The 16,509-nt window shown below is 35.8% G+C and overlaps 1 protein-coding gene across 1 annotated transcript in view; it reads left to right on the top strand.

Annotated features, from left to right (window-relative positions):
• LOC128376055 (protein diaphanous homolog 3-like) overlaps positions 1-16,509 on the top strand; it is a 170,171-nt gene that overhangs the window by 18,351 nt on the left and 135,311 nt on the right. Inside the window, exons 6-12 of the mRNA XM_053336388.1 lie at positions 9,289-9,363; positions 9,700-9,769; positions 12,285-12,421; positions 13,050-13,155; positions 15,259-15,369; positions 15,882-16,000; positions 16,240-16,356. Of these exons, the coding sequence (XP_053192363.1) occupies positions 9,289-9,363; positions 9,700-9,769; positions 12,285-12,421; positions 13,050-13,155; positions 15,259-15,369; positions 15,882-16,000; positions 16,240-16,356 (735 nt within the window). The remainder of the gene's footprint in view (positions 1-9,288; positions 9,364-9,699; positions 9,770-12,284; positions 12,422-13,049; positions 13,156-15,258; positions 15,370-15,881; positions 16,001-16,239; positions 16,357-16,509) is intronic.

The following is a 16,509-nucleotide window of genomic DNA, read 5'->3' as shown; positions in this document are numbered from 1 at the left end:
ATTATTAACGGAATGTGAAGGAATAACAGTTTTGACTGTCAAAGATGTCGATGTGTTATGTTGCAGAAATATCTACTAAGGTTACCATGCTAACCAGCTACACCCAGCCCGTCCTGTCTTTTAATACCACTTTGTACCTCAAGAGGTGATAGTGAGTAATTTTAACATCCAACCGGTCATTAGTCAAGCATTTTCTAACCCCTTATCAAACGTCAAAGCAGCCAGCAGCAATGGTGGAGATTTTGGGGTGGGTGGGTGGTTGGTGGAGTGGGGTATGACTTCAACAGGTGGGCAATACTTACATACAGTACCTTTTTTAAGTTTAAGAGAGACGTTTGCATGTATTCATTCATTTTATTATTAATTACACAGTATAAACACAATTTTATGTGATCACTGTCATGGCCATCACCTTAGGTTTCATTCTTTTTTTAAGAATTTTTAAAAAACAAATTTTCATTTATTCAAATTGTATTAATTCATCAAACTGTATTGAACTGTTACATTATTTCAATATACTGCAGTGAAAAGATTCAAACAAAACAAAGTGCATAGGAGCAAAGTGAGAAGAGCTGCAGCGGCACACCTATGAACCTTTGTAGTTGTGGCTGTGAAGATCATCCTGGGCAGAGGTGTTAATCAGAGATGTAGCAAATTGAAAATCAGGAACAAAACACCATCACCTGGTTAATGAATTCACCCAAAATTGACTCAGAATCTGATTGAACTCATTTAAACTGTTGAAGCCACAGAGTTCTACAAAATGTCATCTTTTGATTAAGCCCACCATAAGCAGCCTGAACAACATTGATTATGCCTTTGTTAAATTCCATGTGATCAATTCAATTAATGATTTTGGTTTAATGACTTAGACTTTTTATTTTTTCCAATATCTAGAAAATTCTTAAGTAAAATGATTCCATAGCCACTGGACATTTATACAATCAGGATGATGGTTAGATAGCTTAATGTTGTAAACACTACTCCTACACACCATACTCTTTTATTTGTATGGTTACCCTCTCTTTTTCTTGCTTTTACTTTTTTTTCCCCTTATTCTTTAAAAAAAAAAATCAGTTAACACAACTGAAATGTATCATCTTGTTTTTTTATCAGGTCTAAGCCCTCTCATGTTTAACAAATTGCTGGACTCATCTTTTTGATTTTATATGTGAATAACACCCCACCCTCACCAGTGTTCTCTCCCACTCACTTACACAATAGAGCCAAATAACACAGGCTTCATCATGTTTTCTAGAACCTCTTGAGCATAGCAGCTCTATTAAAACACCTAAGAGAAAATTGGTTTTAAGAGCTTTTGATCATGATGAATCTAATTTTTGTGAGCCTCACTTTGTTTCTGATTAGAATTAATGGCATTAACGAAATTGCACCAGAAGCAGACTTCGGCAAACATTCTGTTAATTTTGCCAACAATAAATGTGATGAAATACATATTTGTCTTTTTAATGATAAAGATAAGACATTGGTAAGATAGGTACTAGATAGGCTACTTGTGATTTAAAATTTAAACAAATGGTCAGAGAGAAATTTGAAAGCAACAAAAGACATATTCAAGTACAGCCACAAAGCATCTGTTACCACATCTGAATCAGGTCCAAATGTGTATTTCTGCTTGTAAAACATGAAAAATGTACAAAGTCTCTCCAGTGAATATTGAGGCTGCTACTGAGCCAGAGTGCAGACAGAACGCAGCACAGCCAGATGCTGTGTATATTCAGCATAAGATAGTATGTTACAGCTCAACGGCCCGTCTTAGTGGCAGAGCTCAGAGTCTTTTGTAGAAACAGTGGGCCAGCAGTGGTGCCCACCAGCTATATACAATACACTATTACAATCCTGAGTTGTGGGATTGATTTGGCAGCAAAGTGCATTTTGTCTGCCACTGTTTTTGGAGGCTTTTCACTGTCACTGTTTTGGCACTATTATAGCAAACATATCTCACACATCGCCTCCATCCAGTATCAGGTAGTTGTATTCTGCTGGTATATGTTGACAGACTTAGGATGTTCTCTTATCACATTCTTTGTGGTTAAACAGACATACTCAGAGGTAATTTGATAATTCCTACAGCTTCAGAGCACCACCCTTTGACACTTGCCTCTGACCTCTCTATACCTTACCCGCATTAGCTATTCCAGCCTTCTCCCTTTTTGTGAAGAAGCCACAATACTACCCCAGAGGACCAGCAAGGCTACAGGATGCAAGTGTGTTAAATGGGTTTGAGAAATGAATCTGACAAACAAGTGGAAATTGGTTTTTGATTTTATATTAAAATTGACCTTCAGGTTTAAGGCCCTAGCTTTTTTCAGTTTTGCTATACTGTAGATATAAGTTAAGCATCCTTAAGCAACATTTTTAATAAACCGTTGCTCTTTTTGCTTTATATACCTGCCACCTAGGTACAATACACAAATATTTATAATGTCTTAAAGTTAAATTGCATTGATTTTACCCATCAAATGTCAGTTTACAGTTTTTGAACAGTACCAACTCATGTATGAAAAACGTTGCATAACGTTTTTTGTGGCTCCAAAGGAAAGCTGTGTGAACTCTGATACATTGCCTCAAGTGTTGAAACTTCAAGTCTGAAAATATAAAAAAAAAAAATCTGGGGGTGTGTAGTGAGAGAGAGAGAGAAGTAAGGTTACGAGAACTCTGTAGCTTGCCCCTCATCTCTGCTTAAGTCTGTCAGGTCAAGGCTAAATTAGCTGCTACAAGACTAACACATCCAAATGTACACAGTTGAATAAATCGAGCTGAGTTGCATGACCGGTCATACAGGCATCAGGCAAGGAAGAAAACGGCATAGAATAAAAAAGACAATACTGCTGGTTCTGTTGCATCAATCCTTTTCTTTTTATAAATGTCCATTATGAGTGCAATGTTACACTTACAGTAATTGGTGTACTCTGTTATGTAGATCACACTCATAGTATTGTGATAGATATTTATACACATTTATATTTATACTACATTTCTAAAACACATGAGGCTGCAAAGACCACTTAGAAATGTCGTTTCTCCTCTCTGATTAATTAGCAGTAGTTAATTTAACGATTGGCAGGTTATGCATCCTATAATTAAAAACATTAATTTCCCCCATAATCAGTAACATGTCAGCACCCTACGTAGAGTGCACCCTACCACTAACATGTTGGGCAGAGGTACACAGTTGAAGGGTTATGAAATAGATATTGGAGTGTCTTACATGTCCACCACAATGTTGGTCATGTGATTTTAGGACTAAACATGGCCATATATGATCCACCAATATGATATTCATTAGGTGTACAATATGTGCTATTTGGATTTAAACATTTGAGGAAGGCACACAGACGTAGTAAATATATTCATTGTATAACATTCAAATATATGGTTTGGTGTGTTTTATTGTAAAAAAAAAAAAAACAGTTTATTTTTTATTACATTCAATGTTTGCAGCAGTGTTAATGAAAAAGGTCAATTTTAATCCTAGTAACAAAATCTATTCTATTATACAAATTATACTATTTAAAGACACACTTGATGTATTTTTGTAATCGTTCTTGAACATGAACAGCATAAATATCTGGACATTTAAGGCATTTCAGACACATGTTGAGTCACAAGCAGTGTTATTGTTGCTAGTGGTAACAATGGGGTGATAGTGACGTCATTCAGTCCACATTGAATTAAATGACCTCCTATTTTTATTTCAGATGTCCTACATTGCTGTTATTCCAGCCTAAGCGTGCTGTCTGTCCCTGGAGAGCTTTCCTGTAGTCAGTTAACTTGCAATGTTTGAGATAACATTTTAAGGGTAATTTTTAATTTCTGGTTCATAACAGCTTTAGCAGAGTGCAACACTACTGCACAGCCTGGGAACCTTGGAGACATCCTCTTGAGACTCTGTTAGAAGTCAAGCTACCTTAGCTGTGAAGTTAGCCAGATAAGGTGCCTCATTTTTCTCTTTGATTTATGACTGTTTTTGTTCCTAGGGAATGGGATGATAAATTTGTTTTCCTTATTTGTAATGCTCTCTCCCTGTTTCTGTGTCTTTCTGAGATGATAGCCCTCAGTTGAATATTACCATACCTCTTTTGTATCTGTTGATCTAGAAGTGTAATTAAAGCATGCTACAGATTGAGCTTTAATTAGCATTAATAACATAAATATCAAATAAAAGTAGTGTACATCTCATCTACATATCAGAAGATTGACTAGTAACACTGGATAATGTTCCAGCATGATGTTGAAATTTTAAGGCAATGTTGACACAAGATGTGGAATAATTTTATGCAGTCAGATTAATTTGCATCTTTCTATACACTGTCTGTCAACGTCTTAAATATTTTATTGACATGCAAAGTTAACTGCACCTAGCATCTAGTATAGCAGCCTGGCTGTTGATTGAAAATAATGTACATCATGATTCCACTGCTTGGTTAGGGCAAAATAGACAGTTGTTTATGTACTTTTACATTTAAAATATACCAATATAGATTTGCCATTGTTACCTCAACTGCTCATTTGCATCTATTGCTCCACATATTTGTGAAATCTGCACACTGCTTGTGGAGGAAACCACGTACCAAAATGTGTAGATGTTCTCCATGACCTGTGTAAACACTGAAGGGACCCAGGCAATGTTACACTGTGATACTGTGCATGATTGCTCTTTGTCCTATTTCTCTGAGCCCAAATAACTAATGAGAGTAATAGTGTTAACAGGTAGCAGTCAGACTTAAACTGGTGCAGCAGTTTCTCTAGCAAAGAAAATATGTGAAAAGTGTTCATTTTTGCACAACTCCAAACACTGAGGACATTCAGACAGAGAATGTGATTGAAGTTTCTCATTTGGGATCTGGGATGGGTGCCAGATGTTAGGAACTAATGAAACCCAAGGGCTGCCAGAGCATGCTAGATTAGCTAACACAATTTAAAACACTTTAATCACTTTAGAGTCTAGACAGACAGCATGTAAAATACAAACCACTTAACTGTACTGCGGAAGGATAATGAAACAGGTCACTATATGATTAACTACCAATTCTCGTTTGAAAGTTACTTTCATCACCATTTTTATTGATATTATCAACTATAACACTACAATTTTACTATTATTTGGCTTTATCTGCCTCATTCCAGCTCTTCCTGACCTTCAACTATGTCACCCTTTCGATACCTCAGCCTGATTATTGTTGCTCTTGAAGAGAGTTGTGGAAAAGGTTTTAGATTGTCCCTTATAGGCCTCTGTGAACTACTAAATTTCCCAGGTCAATTTAAAAGAAGCATTTCAAAGCTGAATTATGTCACCACTCCCCTTATTTCACTTTTCAATCATGTGTTCCAATGTAGATGTCTTTCAGATTTGTATTAGCATACCCTGACAGTGCAGGCCTGTTAGTTTCATCTGTAATAATTCTTGCCATATATCAACTGATTATTTTCCTTTGCTCTCTGCCTTACCTACTGATGATGAAAAACTAGCATGCAGTTGCCACTGAGCTATGCATTTCAATGAAGCTCTTGTCAAGACCTGAGCCCTGCCTACTCTATAACCAAAATGGCCTGGGCTATGGCCCAGTGAGAAGTGTAGGTGAAATGATTTTTTCCAGGAGTCTCAATCCCAGCTGCCATGGCATCAGCCCTCCCTGTCTCTTCATCAGCATGGCTGAGACACTTTTTGTCAGCCTCTCATTTTCCTGATCCTGACACACACAAGCACATCTTAAGTTGAAGGCCTAAACTGCTTCCCTGTGTTTTGTCCTCTTTTTATAAGTTGAATGAATTAAAGTAGGAATGGTGCCTGTGTGATTTTAATTTAAACATCCACTGTCATTTGCTATGCTTAAATCACCACCGTATATCACAGGCATTTTAAGATCAGTTTTGTTTTTTGTTGGTTTGTTTGTACATCAAATGCCCCTGACAATATTAAACCCAGTACATTGTTGTTACACGCTATGCTTACACGGTGCACAACAGATTGTAGATAACTTGCGCAGCAGGATGCTCAATATAGTTTTTCTACATCATTTTTTTTCAAATCACGGATGAATACATCAAAAGCAGCTAATGTTTTCCTGTAAATGGTTTGTAAAGTCGCCTATGTAGCTCCTGGCTCAGATCTCTGATTCCCAATATGAGGTTGTTTGTATAAAAAATGTATGCATAAGATGGTCTGCAATTTTGCAGTATTTCTCAGCAAAGATGAAGCATATCTTACAAACTGAAATTGTGGTTAATGATCTGTAATGCCTCACATGATTGCATATCCACAACGGCTGCAGACCTTTGTTGCTTGTCATACTGTTCTATCTACCCAAGATTTGTGTCTCTGCAATTTCAATTATCAAAAAAAGATCAAATAATAAAGTCTAAAAGATTAGTCTTAATCACACCAGTTAACTAAAGTGACTTTAAGGAAGTTAAAGTATAAAGTGACAAAACATAAGGTTACAACCCTAGCAAGTTAAGTTAGCTGTCTTATGATGAAGTTACTTGAAGCAGTGGCTGGTTTGCAGTAGTAATCCAATGGTGTGTTTTTGTTTATGACACCTTTTCTATGACACGCCTAAATCATCACCAGTGCAGCAAATTTTTTGTGGAAGTTGCTTAATAATTAGATTCAGATCAGTTGTGTGCATTCCATATGTGTTAAGGTTAAATACAACAAAATAAAATGGCATGCACGCACCTCAGTCCTATCCTATTATAGCCCTGCATGGTTTTTAGTACAAAAATGGAAATGGTTATTATTTTTTGCTAGATACAGCATTCTACTGTAAGACCAGGCAAATAAACTTATGGACACACATGGACCTACAACCCCGTACTCCCTTTCAAGAAATGAATTCAGATAACAGCTTCCCATTTTATGTTGTCACCTTGAGAATTTCTGTAGATTTGATGCTGGGAGGCATGCAGCTTGTTGATTAGAACAGTACAAACACTGAATGCTAATGTTCACTGAGATGTTTTTCATTTTCAATCAGAAGGGAGATGCAGTTGCTTACAATCTCACGCTGTCCTTGTCTGTTTTCTTTTTGTTTGTTTTTTGCATAGCTAAAGGTATTCACCTAAACTCACAATATCATGTCTGTTCCTGTTTCCATATTCTGTCCTTTTGAGTTAGAGTTAAAACTTCTGTTATTTTACAGACATTGTTGCTCATTTTTCCACTCCCAAACATCAGTCCTGGGTAAAAACCTTGGATTTTCAACCTATGATTTGTCAGTAACAAGGGAAAGTAACATTGTTTTTATCTTGATTGCCATTCTGTGTTGAGTCGTATCCAATAAGTCTCAAAATTGGATTTGGTTTCATGAGGCAATGGCATATTGCTTCTGTTATGAAATGAATTACCATCACATACCCTTTCTCCTTCATCTGCCTTAAGAACAGGTTTGACAGTCATTTTAATGTGAAAGTGGGGAGAGTATAGGAAGTCTTTGGTTTATGTGAGTGAATACTCTATTTTCTGCATAATTCTTAGGCATATTTGGATCTAGAGAATTTAGTAGCAAAGACCAGCGTTAATTGGAACCTCCTAAGATTAACCTGCCTAGAGTGTTCAATTCATAATAATATATTGTATATCCTAGCTCATGCATTCTTTTGGAAAGGGCACTAGGTCAGTAGTTTTCTGAAAGCGCCACATCAGAGGAAACAGTAATTACATTAGCTAAACATTAGATTAAAAAAAAGATGACAAACTTAACTAAAACACCAAATTAAGATCATTGTTGTAATAACAATGATTATTATTATTATTATTATTATTATTATTCAATATGCCCTCAGTAATGTAGGAAAAGAATGATATCACCAGTTTAACTTTTTTAGTAGACACACATCATTGGAAAGGATGGCTCCTTCACTTGGGAGAGAGAAAGGTGCCCTTTTAAATGAAAATGAATGTATATTTTATGTTGGTCCTAAGGTTTCGATATTACTTTTTTAATCATAGGGAACAGCCCCTGGGATCCATCAAAGGCACTGTCATAAGATGTGTCTAAACTCAACTTCCAAATTCTAGCCCTCCCATATAGTAGCTTGATGAAGCAATGTGAACTTGCTTAACCTTAGAGATACAACTCATAAATATCAATTGGTTCATACAAATATAACCTTCAAACTTCTAGCTCCTTAATATGCATTGGGAATTTTTCACCATTTTCCTTCTTCTTTCAGTAGTAGAATGCCAAAAAAATGGTTGTAGTAGCATTTTTATAGCTTTGTAACTTGGTGTTGAATGACTTTAAACATATCCAAAGCTAGGTGTATACTAGTTCAAACAACATTTTAAGATATCAATACAAATTGACTTGCATAAAATCCCAAAAAATCAGATTTATTGCTATATCCATGTTTGATTTGGCCTTACAGATTTATCTTTTATCATATTTTATTGACAAATTTGACTTTGCAATGGTAGTGATTCACATTGTATTGCCTATGCTGACAGATTGTTCTTATTATATCAGTTTGAGATTCAGTCTAATCTACATTATTATATATTTAGAGTGAGAAAACTGCAATTAAGATGAGAAAGCTTCTTGCTCAACAAAAACTGGAATAAAAGATACAGGTTGCTTTACAAATTTGACTGACCATTATTTTATTTTATTTTTCTCAGCATTTTTAGTATAATTTTTGAAAATCAGATGATTAAATTGGCCTGGAAAGTTTTACTAACACTTTAAATTGGAACTCAAACAATACATCATCAGTTTCATACACAGTACTAGTCCACTAGGTTTTGACCTTGTCTTCTTTCTTCTTCGCTTGTTTTGACTTTGTGTGTATCTAATTACTGAGCCCCTAAACTTTTGGCACTATATGTTAAAAGGGCTATGTCTCCCACGCAGTTCTTTCTATGTAGAAGTGTGAACTTACTCAAATTAAAGCTGAGACATGACATTTTAAAGTGTTATCCATTATTTTATTTCAAGCACAGAGCCTGAAGAACAAAAAATGTGTTGCTGTCCAAATACTTACTGTCTGGACTGTATATAAATAGTAATAGCTTCTTCAACTGTATCTAAATTTACTTTCCATTTGTCTTTTTCTTCTTCTGTCTATACTTTTTTAAAGCAGTCTTTCTAATGAAACATAAAATTCTATATTTACTGCTGCTGCTCTTCTTCTCAGCGCAAAGTACTGACCCCTCCATGTTTTTTCTACATCTTGAAGCTTTCCACAGTGGTTGATGACTGTGAAAGTGTTGTCAGTTGTCAGTCTTTTTCTGTTGTGGTATTGATTTTATGTTTGTTATTTCAGTTGGGTGCAGAGCTTCGGGCATGAGGGTCTTGGACTGCTTCTGGACATTTTGGAGAGGTTGCTGTTCAAGAAACAGTAAGTTAATATATTCACCAACATTCTTGTACAAAATATCATAATAAGTATGTGTGTATTAACACAATCAATACTAATAAACATTTATAATTAGTGACAAAGTTGTGTAGTTTGGATATTTATAGCTTGTTTAGTAGCACATTTATTCCATTTCTCTGGGTTGACCATTACACTCTTCATTTCTGTCCTTCAACTGCATGAATGTATGTGAACATATGTTATATATCTATATGCATAAATATGAAAACTAAGTTTCTAACATCCTGCATAAAACATGTAGTTGTCATGCTGTTGATTAAAGACCAACTGCTCCTCATTACTCTATTGTGTTCCTAGGCAGGAGAAGCTTGACAAAAAGAACCAGCATAAAGTTGTCCAGTGTCTCAAAGCCTTCATGAACAACAAGGTACAGTAATGCCATCAACCAGCATTCAATCTTAGAATGAACATGTCTATTTTGTCCTTTTACCCTTAGGAAAATGAATGATCAAAATCATTTTTCTGTATTTGGGTTGAGTCTGTTTTACCTTCCTTTCATGTAAGTACCAAGTTAGGCACTTGGGATTTCAGTTACAAAGGTCTTATGATCAGTAGAGGGGTGGAACAGCATCAAAACAATATGGAACCAATTGAAGGGTTACGGTTATCTATAAAATATACTGTCTTCTGTTGTAGTTGAAATGCAGATTGTATAAACAGGAGTTTTAGTTCCTGAGTTTAGCCCAAAGGACTCTGCAGTATGTGGGACTATTCATTATTATTACGTTTATATTTTTATGGTTCAAATAAGCCATAGCAAAGTTAGTGCCGCAGGCGTAAAGAGCACAGAAAGCTGCAATATATTACAGAGAACAAACTAACAATATAAATAAAATAAATCACATTTTGTACAGACATAAAAAGTAAGACTGGAAGATGCACTAAAACTGACACTATGAATCTCTCACTAACCCAATTTAAACAATATACAGTATGTTTGTGAAATGAATTTTCTTCAGGTATTCCTTGTACAACATCATTTTGGAAAAACAAAATAAAACAATAAGATCATACTGTGACAAGATACGAAAACATGTATTGGTCCCACACAGGGACACTTAAGTGTTTGAGCAGCAGAATTAAAAAACAAAACAAAAAAAACCCCACAAAACAACAGATGCATAGATAAGTAACTTTAAAGTACTAGAATACTATATGTTTTATGGTCACCTATTATATATGTATGAAGCATGAAAAATAAAATAAAATGAAAGGACTGCTATATACACCAACATGTATAGTAACCATGAATTTAATTAAAATCCAAATGATTCTGCTGATATTATTGCCCTGGTCTGACCACTTCTGCATAACATTTAATATTGTTTAAGCAGTTGTCACAATTCCTTCAGTTTTTCTGCTTATGCATTATCAGTCCTCAGTAGCTATAAAGTGAAAAAAAAAATAAAATAAAGAAATATCACCACATGGAGCTGAAACCCAGCGGAGACAGATATACAGCCGCTCTGGCACAAAGTGTGCTGTAAGGTCTCATGTAATCCTACGTCTCAACAGGCGCCAGACGCCAGCATTTACCCGTAGGCCTCTCTGTCAGCCTAGACCTATCCCTGGCTAGAGAGGCATCTTGGGATGGGATGTGCCCACAGTGCCAAGAAGACAGGTGTTCTCTGCCAGCTGCCAGTGCAGTCTTTACTTCTTCTGCCTTCCTGCGTCAAGACAAACAGTTGCATGTTTTGTCTTGTCAGTCACCAATGGTGTAATAATGTCCAGTAATACTGAAAGTTACCACACTATAAAACTGCTCTTTTAACAAAGTATCTGTATTACATAGATGTGATATTACCATTTCCTACAATGCAAGGTTAACATAAAAATGTACAGTATATAGCTCTGGGCTATATAGCTCTTGGCTCTTTGATTAACTTTAATTATATTGTTTTTTTTATAGTTTCTTATTACCCCACAATTTAAATTTTGATTGAAGTATTTACACAATCACACCATATCTGCTATATGTAAATATGGGTCTTGAGGAATTAAAAAAATCTGATGACAATGTAGCTATTTGCATCAGACTATTCGGATACAAGAACAGAATCTGAATACCACATAGCTTGATCAGCTGACTGCCTCTCCAAATCTAGAGCCCCCAGAAGAGGCAAACTGAAATTATTATTCAGGTGCTCAGTCATGCTTGGTGTTGTTACAAGGTCTAAAAAACAATTTTTATTTCCTAAAAAAAACATTTTTTAAATCAAACAACAAAACTGAAACAAACTATTCACACCATTAAATTGAAAGAAGCTTTCATGTTTGTATGAAATCGGTTAATTTAATTTAATCTAACAAAATCAGACATTGATTATTTTTATCCATTAAAAAATAACCACAAACAATAAATTAATCTGAACTCTTGTTCAGAAGAAAGAATTGCTGAAAGTGTTCTTTATTGTACAATGTTGTCAAGTGCTGGTACAAATGGTACTATATTGACAAATGGAGCCAATACAATATTGTTTTTTGATGCTGTTCTTTTCTGTTTGTTGGTTTTAGTATAGAGCAGTAACACACAAAGCAGAATTATTTTATGTCAATTTAAAAGTTATTTTTCCATTTAATCATATTTTCCTTTTGGCTGAGTTTAATTTAACAATAAGTTGTACTGAACTAGAGCTCTGAATGGCATTAGATATACTGTATATAGATATACTGTACAATGCATTAGAAATGGAACTAAAATTAATGTTAGCCTTGAGTAGGATTTGATCATTCAGTCTTAATTTGGAGTGCACTTGAACTGATCATGATAATGATCATAATGAGATTTGTTTTTACCTTTTTGATAAGACATGTTCTTGTTGCAAAAAGACTGAATTACAGCATATCTGGTCATCCATGTTTGGTCTTTGTGTGTATTGCAGTATGGCTTGGATCGAATCCTGGGAGAGGAGAAAAGTCTTGCATTACTGGCAAGAGCAATTGATCCCACTCAGTCTGCCATGATGACTGACGTGGTAAAGCTGCTGTCAGCCATCTGCATTGTGGGCGAAGAGAACACGTATGTCCTGGCTTCATTATTCTGTCAACACATCTATGTTGTACTTAATTTTCTACTATTCAAAGACAATCATTTTTTATTCCATAGAGGGAAAAATGTCCATTAGCTTAGTGATTGTACTTGAGATTATGGTCCAGATGATAACTCCCCATTATTACTGCCACAATTTTCCAGAGTTAAAATGTCCTGTGATATGTTCTTGTGTGTGTGCCAGTGACACTAGGAACAGAAATGATCAGTATACATTATCAGAAAGTATACTAGTATTGAATATACAGTTGTATATTGATGAGTTATTGTAAGGGTTGTGCCCATTGTAGGTAAGGAGTTTGATTTGTTTTGGCAAAAATAGCCAAGTATCAGTAAGTAAAAATATCAGTTAGTAAAAAAATATTGAAATGAATATATTACTGAATGAACTTGTATATATCAGATGAATTATTATTTAAGTGTCATGCAGTTTCAAATTGTCATAACAAGCCTATCCACTCAGGCCCAACTGACAATAGAGGAACTTGAAAGATATAGTGGACTAGAAGAGAGATAATGGTCAAAATCACTTCAAATGAATGTATTTCTTAATCCCTCCCCCCAATTGTTCTCTAATGCATTTCATGTTCTCATTTAGTTTAGAGAAGGTCCTTGAAGCTATCACCACAGCAGGGGAATGGCGAACCATCGAGAGGTTCAGTCCCATTGTGCAGGGACTCCGAGATCGCTCAGTTCAATTACAAGTAAGTGCAGAGCACACATCCATTGATACCTTGTACCTCCTGTTGCTGAAATTAAATTTGAAAACTGGAATGACAGTGAGAAGTTGACCATTTCAACATATCACAACTACTCTGCTCAGTGGTCTCTTAGTCACTGTCTTTTAGTATTGTAAAGTACTGATCCTGTCACAAAGGAAACATTCAGGCACCTATAATTTAATTGTATTTACCAGATTTGAGTATTGTTGTATTATACAGTGTCTAGTATTCATTAACTATTAGCAGCAGTTTGGTGTACAGTATAATTCATGTTGGTTAAGTGCTCTAGTTGAGGTTAGGGGATCAAACATACAACTGTGAAACAATGAGGCAGTGTGAACACCTGTTAATCTGATTTTACTATTTGCAGTAATTAACATAATCAGTGTGTGGGGCTGTTGCTGTAGTTGCTCAATTAACACTGAGATCTCCTGTAATCTGGAGTTGTCAAATGTAGAAAAATTCACTGATGATCCTACTAGCATTTAGGTTACAGGGACGTCTAGTAATAAGCTGTACAGCGTCACCTGTATACACAGATGGTTTTATTGTACAAGAGGAGACAGGAAAAAAATTATAATGAGGACACAAGAAAAAATATCAAAGAAAAACACAATCATAGAGAACCCACTTTCTAGCATGACATTAAAAAAAAAAAAAAAAAAAACAACCTGTAGAGAGAGTGATCGTTCATCCAATACCTACCACACAACTATAGAGATAATCCTAGACCTAGATGGTCAGATGTGTTGTAGAAATAGTTAAGGAAGAAAAAAAATGGATAAATGGACAAAATTAAAGGGGAAATGGCTAAAAAGAAAATTGCATGTGAGATTGAGTTCTACTGAAAGCTAGTATGTCCTTCATTTAGAGGCATTTAACACACAATACTCACCTGTGACATTACAAGTGCAGCCCTATGCACTGGATAGTTTATAAGGCCTTGGTTGTGTTATATTGATGCTGTGTTACTTCTAACCACTTCCTAATACACAGCACAGATCCCTTTAACCTCATGCATTATTAAAACACAGTTACTGTTATACTAACAGAGGCAGTGTGTGTGGCTAAAGACTCTCTTACTTTCCACTTTTGTACCCAGTCTCTCCTTGCAGTCTCTGTCTTAGGCAAATTGACCAACACATTTTCTTAAGCATGATAATAATGTATTTGTAACAGATTGATGCATTAGTCTGAATACAAAGCTGAGACTAATATAGTTTATTTTTAAGTTTAATATACATACATTCTTAAACTCTTAAAATATACGATGAGCTGGAATCAAATTACAGTCATCAAATACTAATGTAGCATTCATATTGTAATGCCTTACAAAAATAGTTTAAAGCATTGTAGTGTATAGTATCGTAGATCTTCCTGGCTCCCACTGTATGCCTTGTCATTGATTATGTATCTCCAAGCAGTTTCAACTCTTTGCTTATTTAATTGTATATAATTGAACCAAAGGATGCAGAAGGTAGGAAATCATTCAATGCTTTATTACATTTTTTTTTCTCTAGATCAAAGGTGCTATTTTCTTGACTGCTAAGACCACCAAGACAAAGTTTTGTGACATTTAGTAAAAATAAAGAAATATGATTGGGCTATCAAATTAACAATGGACCTTAAAACATCCGTATATCCTTCCAGGGCTCTAGCATTGCCATACCCTCTTTTCACACATGAGTGGATTGCTTTACCGATCAATAATTGATTTTTCTGTCTGTGTTTGCCTGGCTAGTTGAGTCACAGGATGCAGCAGTCCCTGTGCAGTAAACCAAACTCAGAGGGGAGTGAAAATCAGCTTCCAAAAGAGCGAGTTTGCCCTTAAATTGACTGTTGGTTAGTTTTGTGTGTATAGGTCTGCAGTTGTTGCATTAATATTAAAATCAGCCCCCCCTAGTTGGTGACTGGAGAAAATAGACATGCATTAGTTATGGTCCTCTGCTTCCTAGGGACATAACTCATTTAGAATGCATGCCGGCATGCTTTTCATCAACTTCTAGAAGAAGAAGTCGGCCTCTCTCTCTCTCTGTCTCTCTGTCTCTCTCTCATATATTGTTCTGTGTACTCTTTGTGTTGCAGGTGGCATGCATGCAGCTCATCAATGCACTTGTAACATCTCCTGATGAGCTGGACTTCAGGCTGCACATCAGAAATGAATTTATGCGCTGTGGCCTGAAAGAGATATTGCCGGTAAGCACAACATGCCCTCCCACACACACACACACACACACACACACACACACAATAAAGACTCACACTAACCGTGTATTAATATTTAAATAAATTGTCCACTTCAGTGAAATATTGTAGATTTGCTTCAACAAATAATTTATGAAACACAGAGGAAGGTTTGCACGTCCTCTGCCTGTGCCAGCACCAGAAACCAATAAAGTTTCTAGTGCTTGGGCTAATAATCTTCCCACTGGCTTTTATACCATCTACCTAACATGTTTATCTGTTGTAAACAATGTTGCGGTAGCTGCCAAGAAAACAAATTAAAATGAGATGCTGGTCCCCACACCTGTATATCATGAGGTGTAACAGCATTTAGAATGAGCTCCTTGTCTTGTACTCAGACTTGTTGCTTCCTTGTAAATACTGATGTCATAGAGAGTCTCAAGCCTTTCTTTCTGATTGTTTCTTAATTCTTTGTCTTTTTTAAGCCATATCCTCTTTATTTGTCTTCTTTAATCCATCTGTAGCAACTGACAACTCTCAGGAATGAGGCCCTTGACATTCAGTTGAAGGTATTCGAGGAGCACAAAGAAGAGGACATGATGGAGTTCTCTCATAGGCTGGAGGACATCAAGAGCGAGCTGGAATATCCTTGTCATTATTTATCTGATTCAGTGGCTGTTTCTAGTGAATGTGGCTTATGTACATTGAAAACATTGTCATCCTGCTAAGGTCAATCACTCTTGATGAGATACTGGATAACAACAAGCATGAATTAAAATAAAATCCAAAATAATTTCATTCGTTTTACATTTCAGTAGCTTCTACTTTTTAATGTGAAAGTGCAGTGTTTCCATTTACGTACGAGTCCTTGACTCTCTGCACTGATGCGGGGGATGTGTTCAGTATTGTGCAGAGCATGGTGAAGGACAGCAGTGCAGAGCTCTATTTCCTCTCCATACTGCAGCACCTGATGCTTATACGCAATGACTACTTGGTCAGGTAAAACTCCACAATACACACACACACACACCATTAATTATCTAAAGTGTTACAAAGCAAGTTGTGTTGTACGTTTCATTTTCCTATTCATGGTGCCATTTCCTCATTTATCCTTAGTCTCTCCTTGCCTGTCTGTCAGTTGCAAATTCTGTG

This window comes from Scomber japonicus, chromosome 1 (genome assembly GCF_027409825.1).
Source record: "Scomber japonicus isolate fScoJap1 chromosome 1, fScoJap1.pri, whole genome shotgun sequence".
NCBI classification, from domain to species: Eukaryota; Metazoa; Chordata; class Actinopteri; order Scombriformes; family Scombridae; genus Scomber; species Scomber japonicus.
Note: the sequence above shows the minus strand (reverse complement) of the source record. Positions and strands in the feature narration are given on the sequence as shown.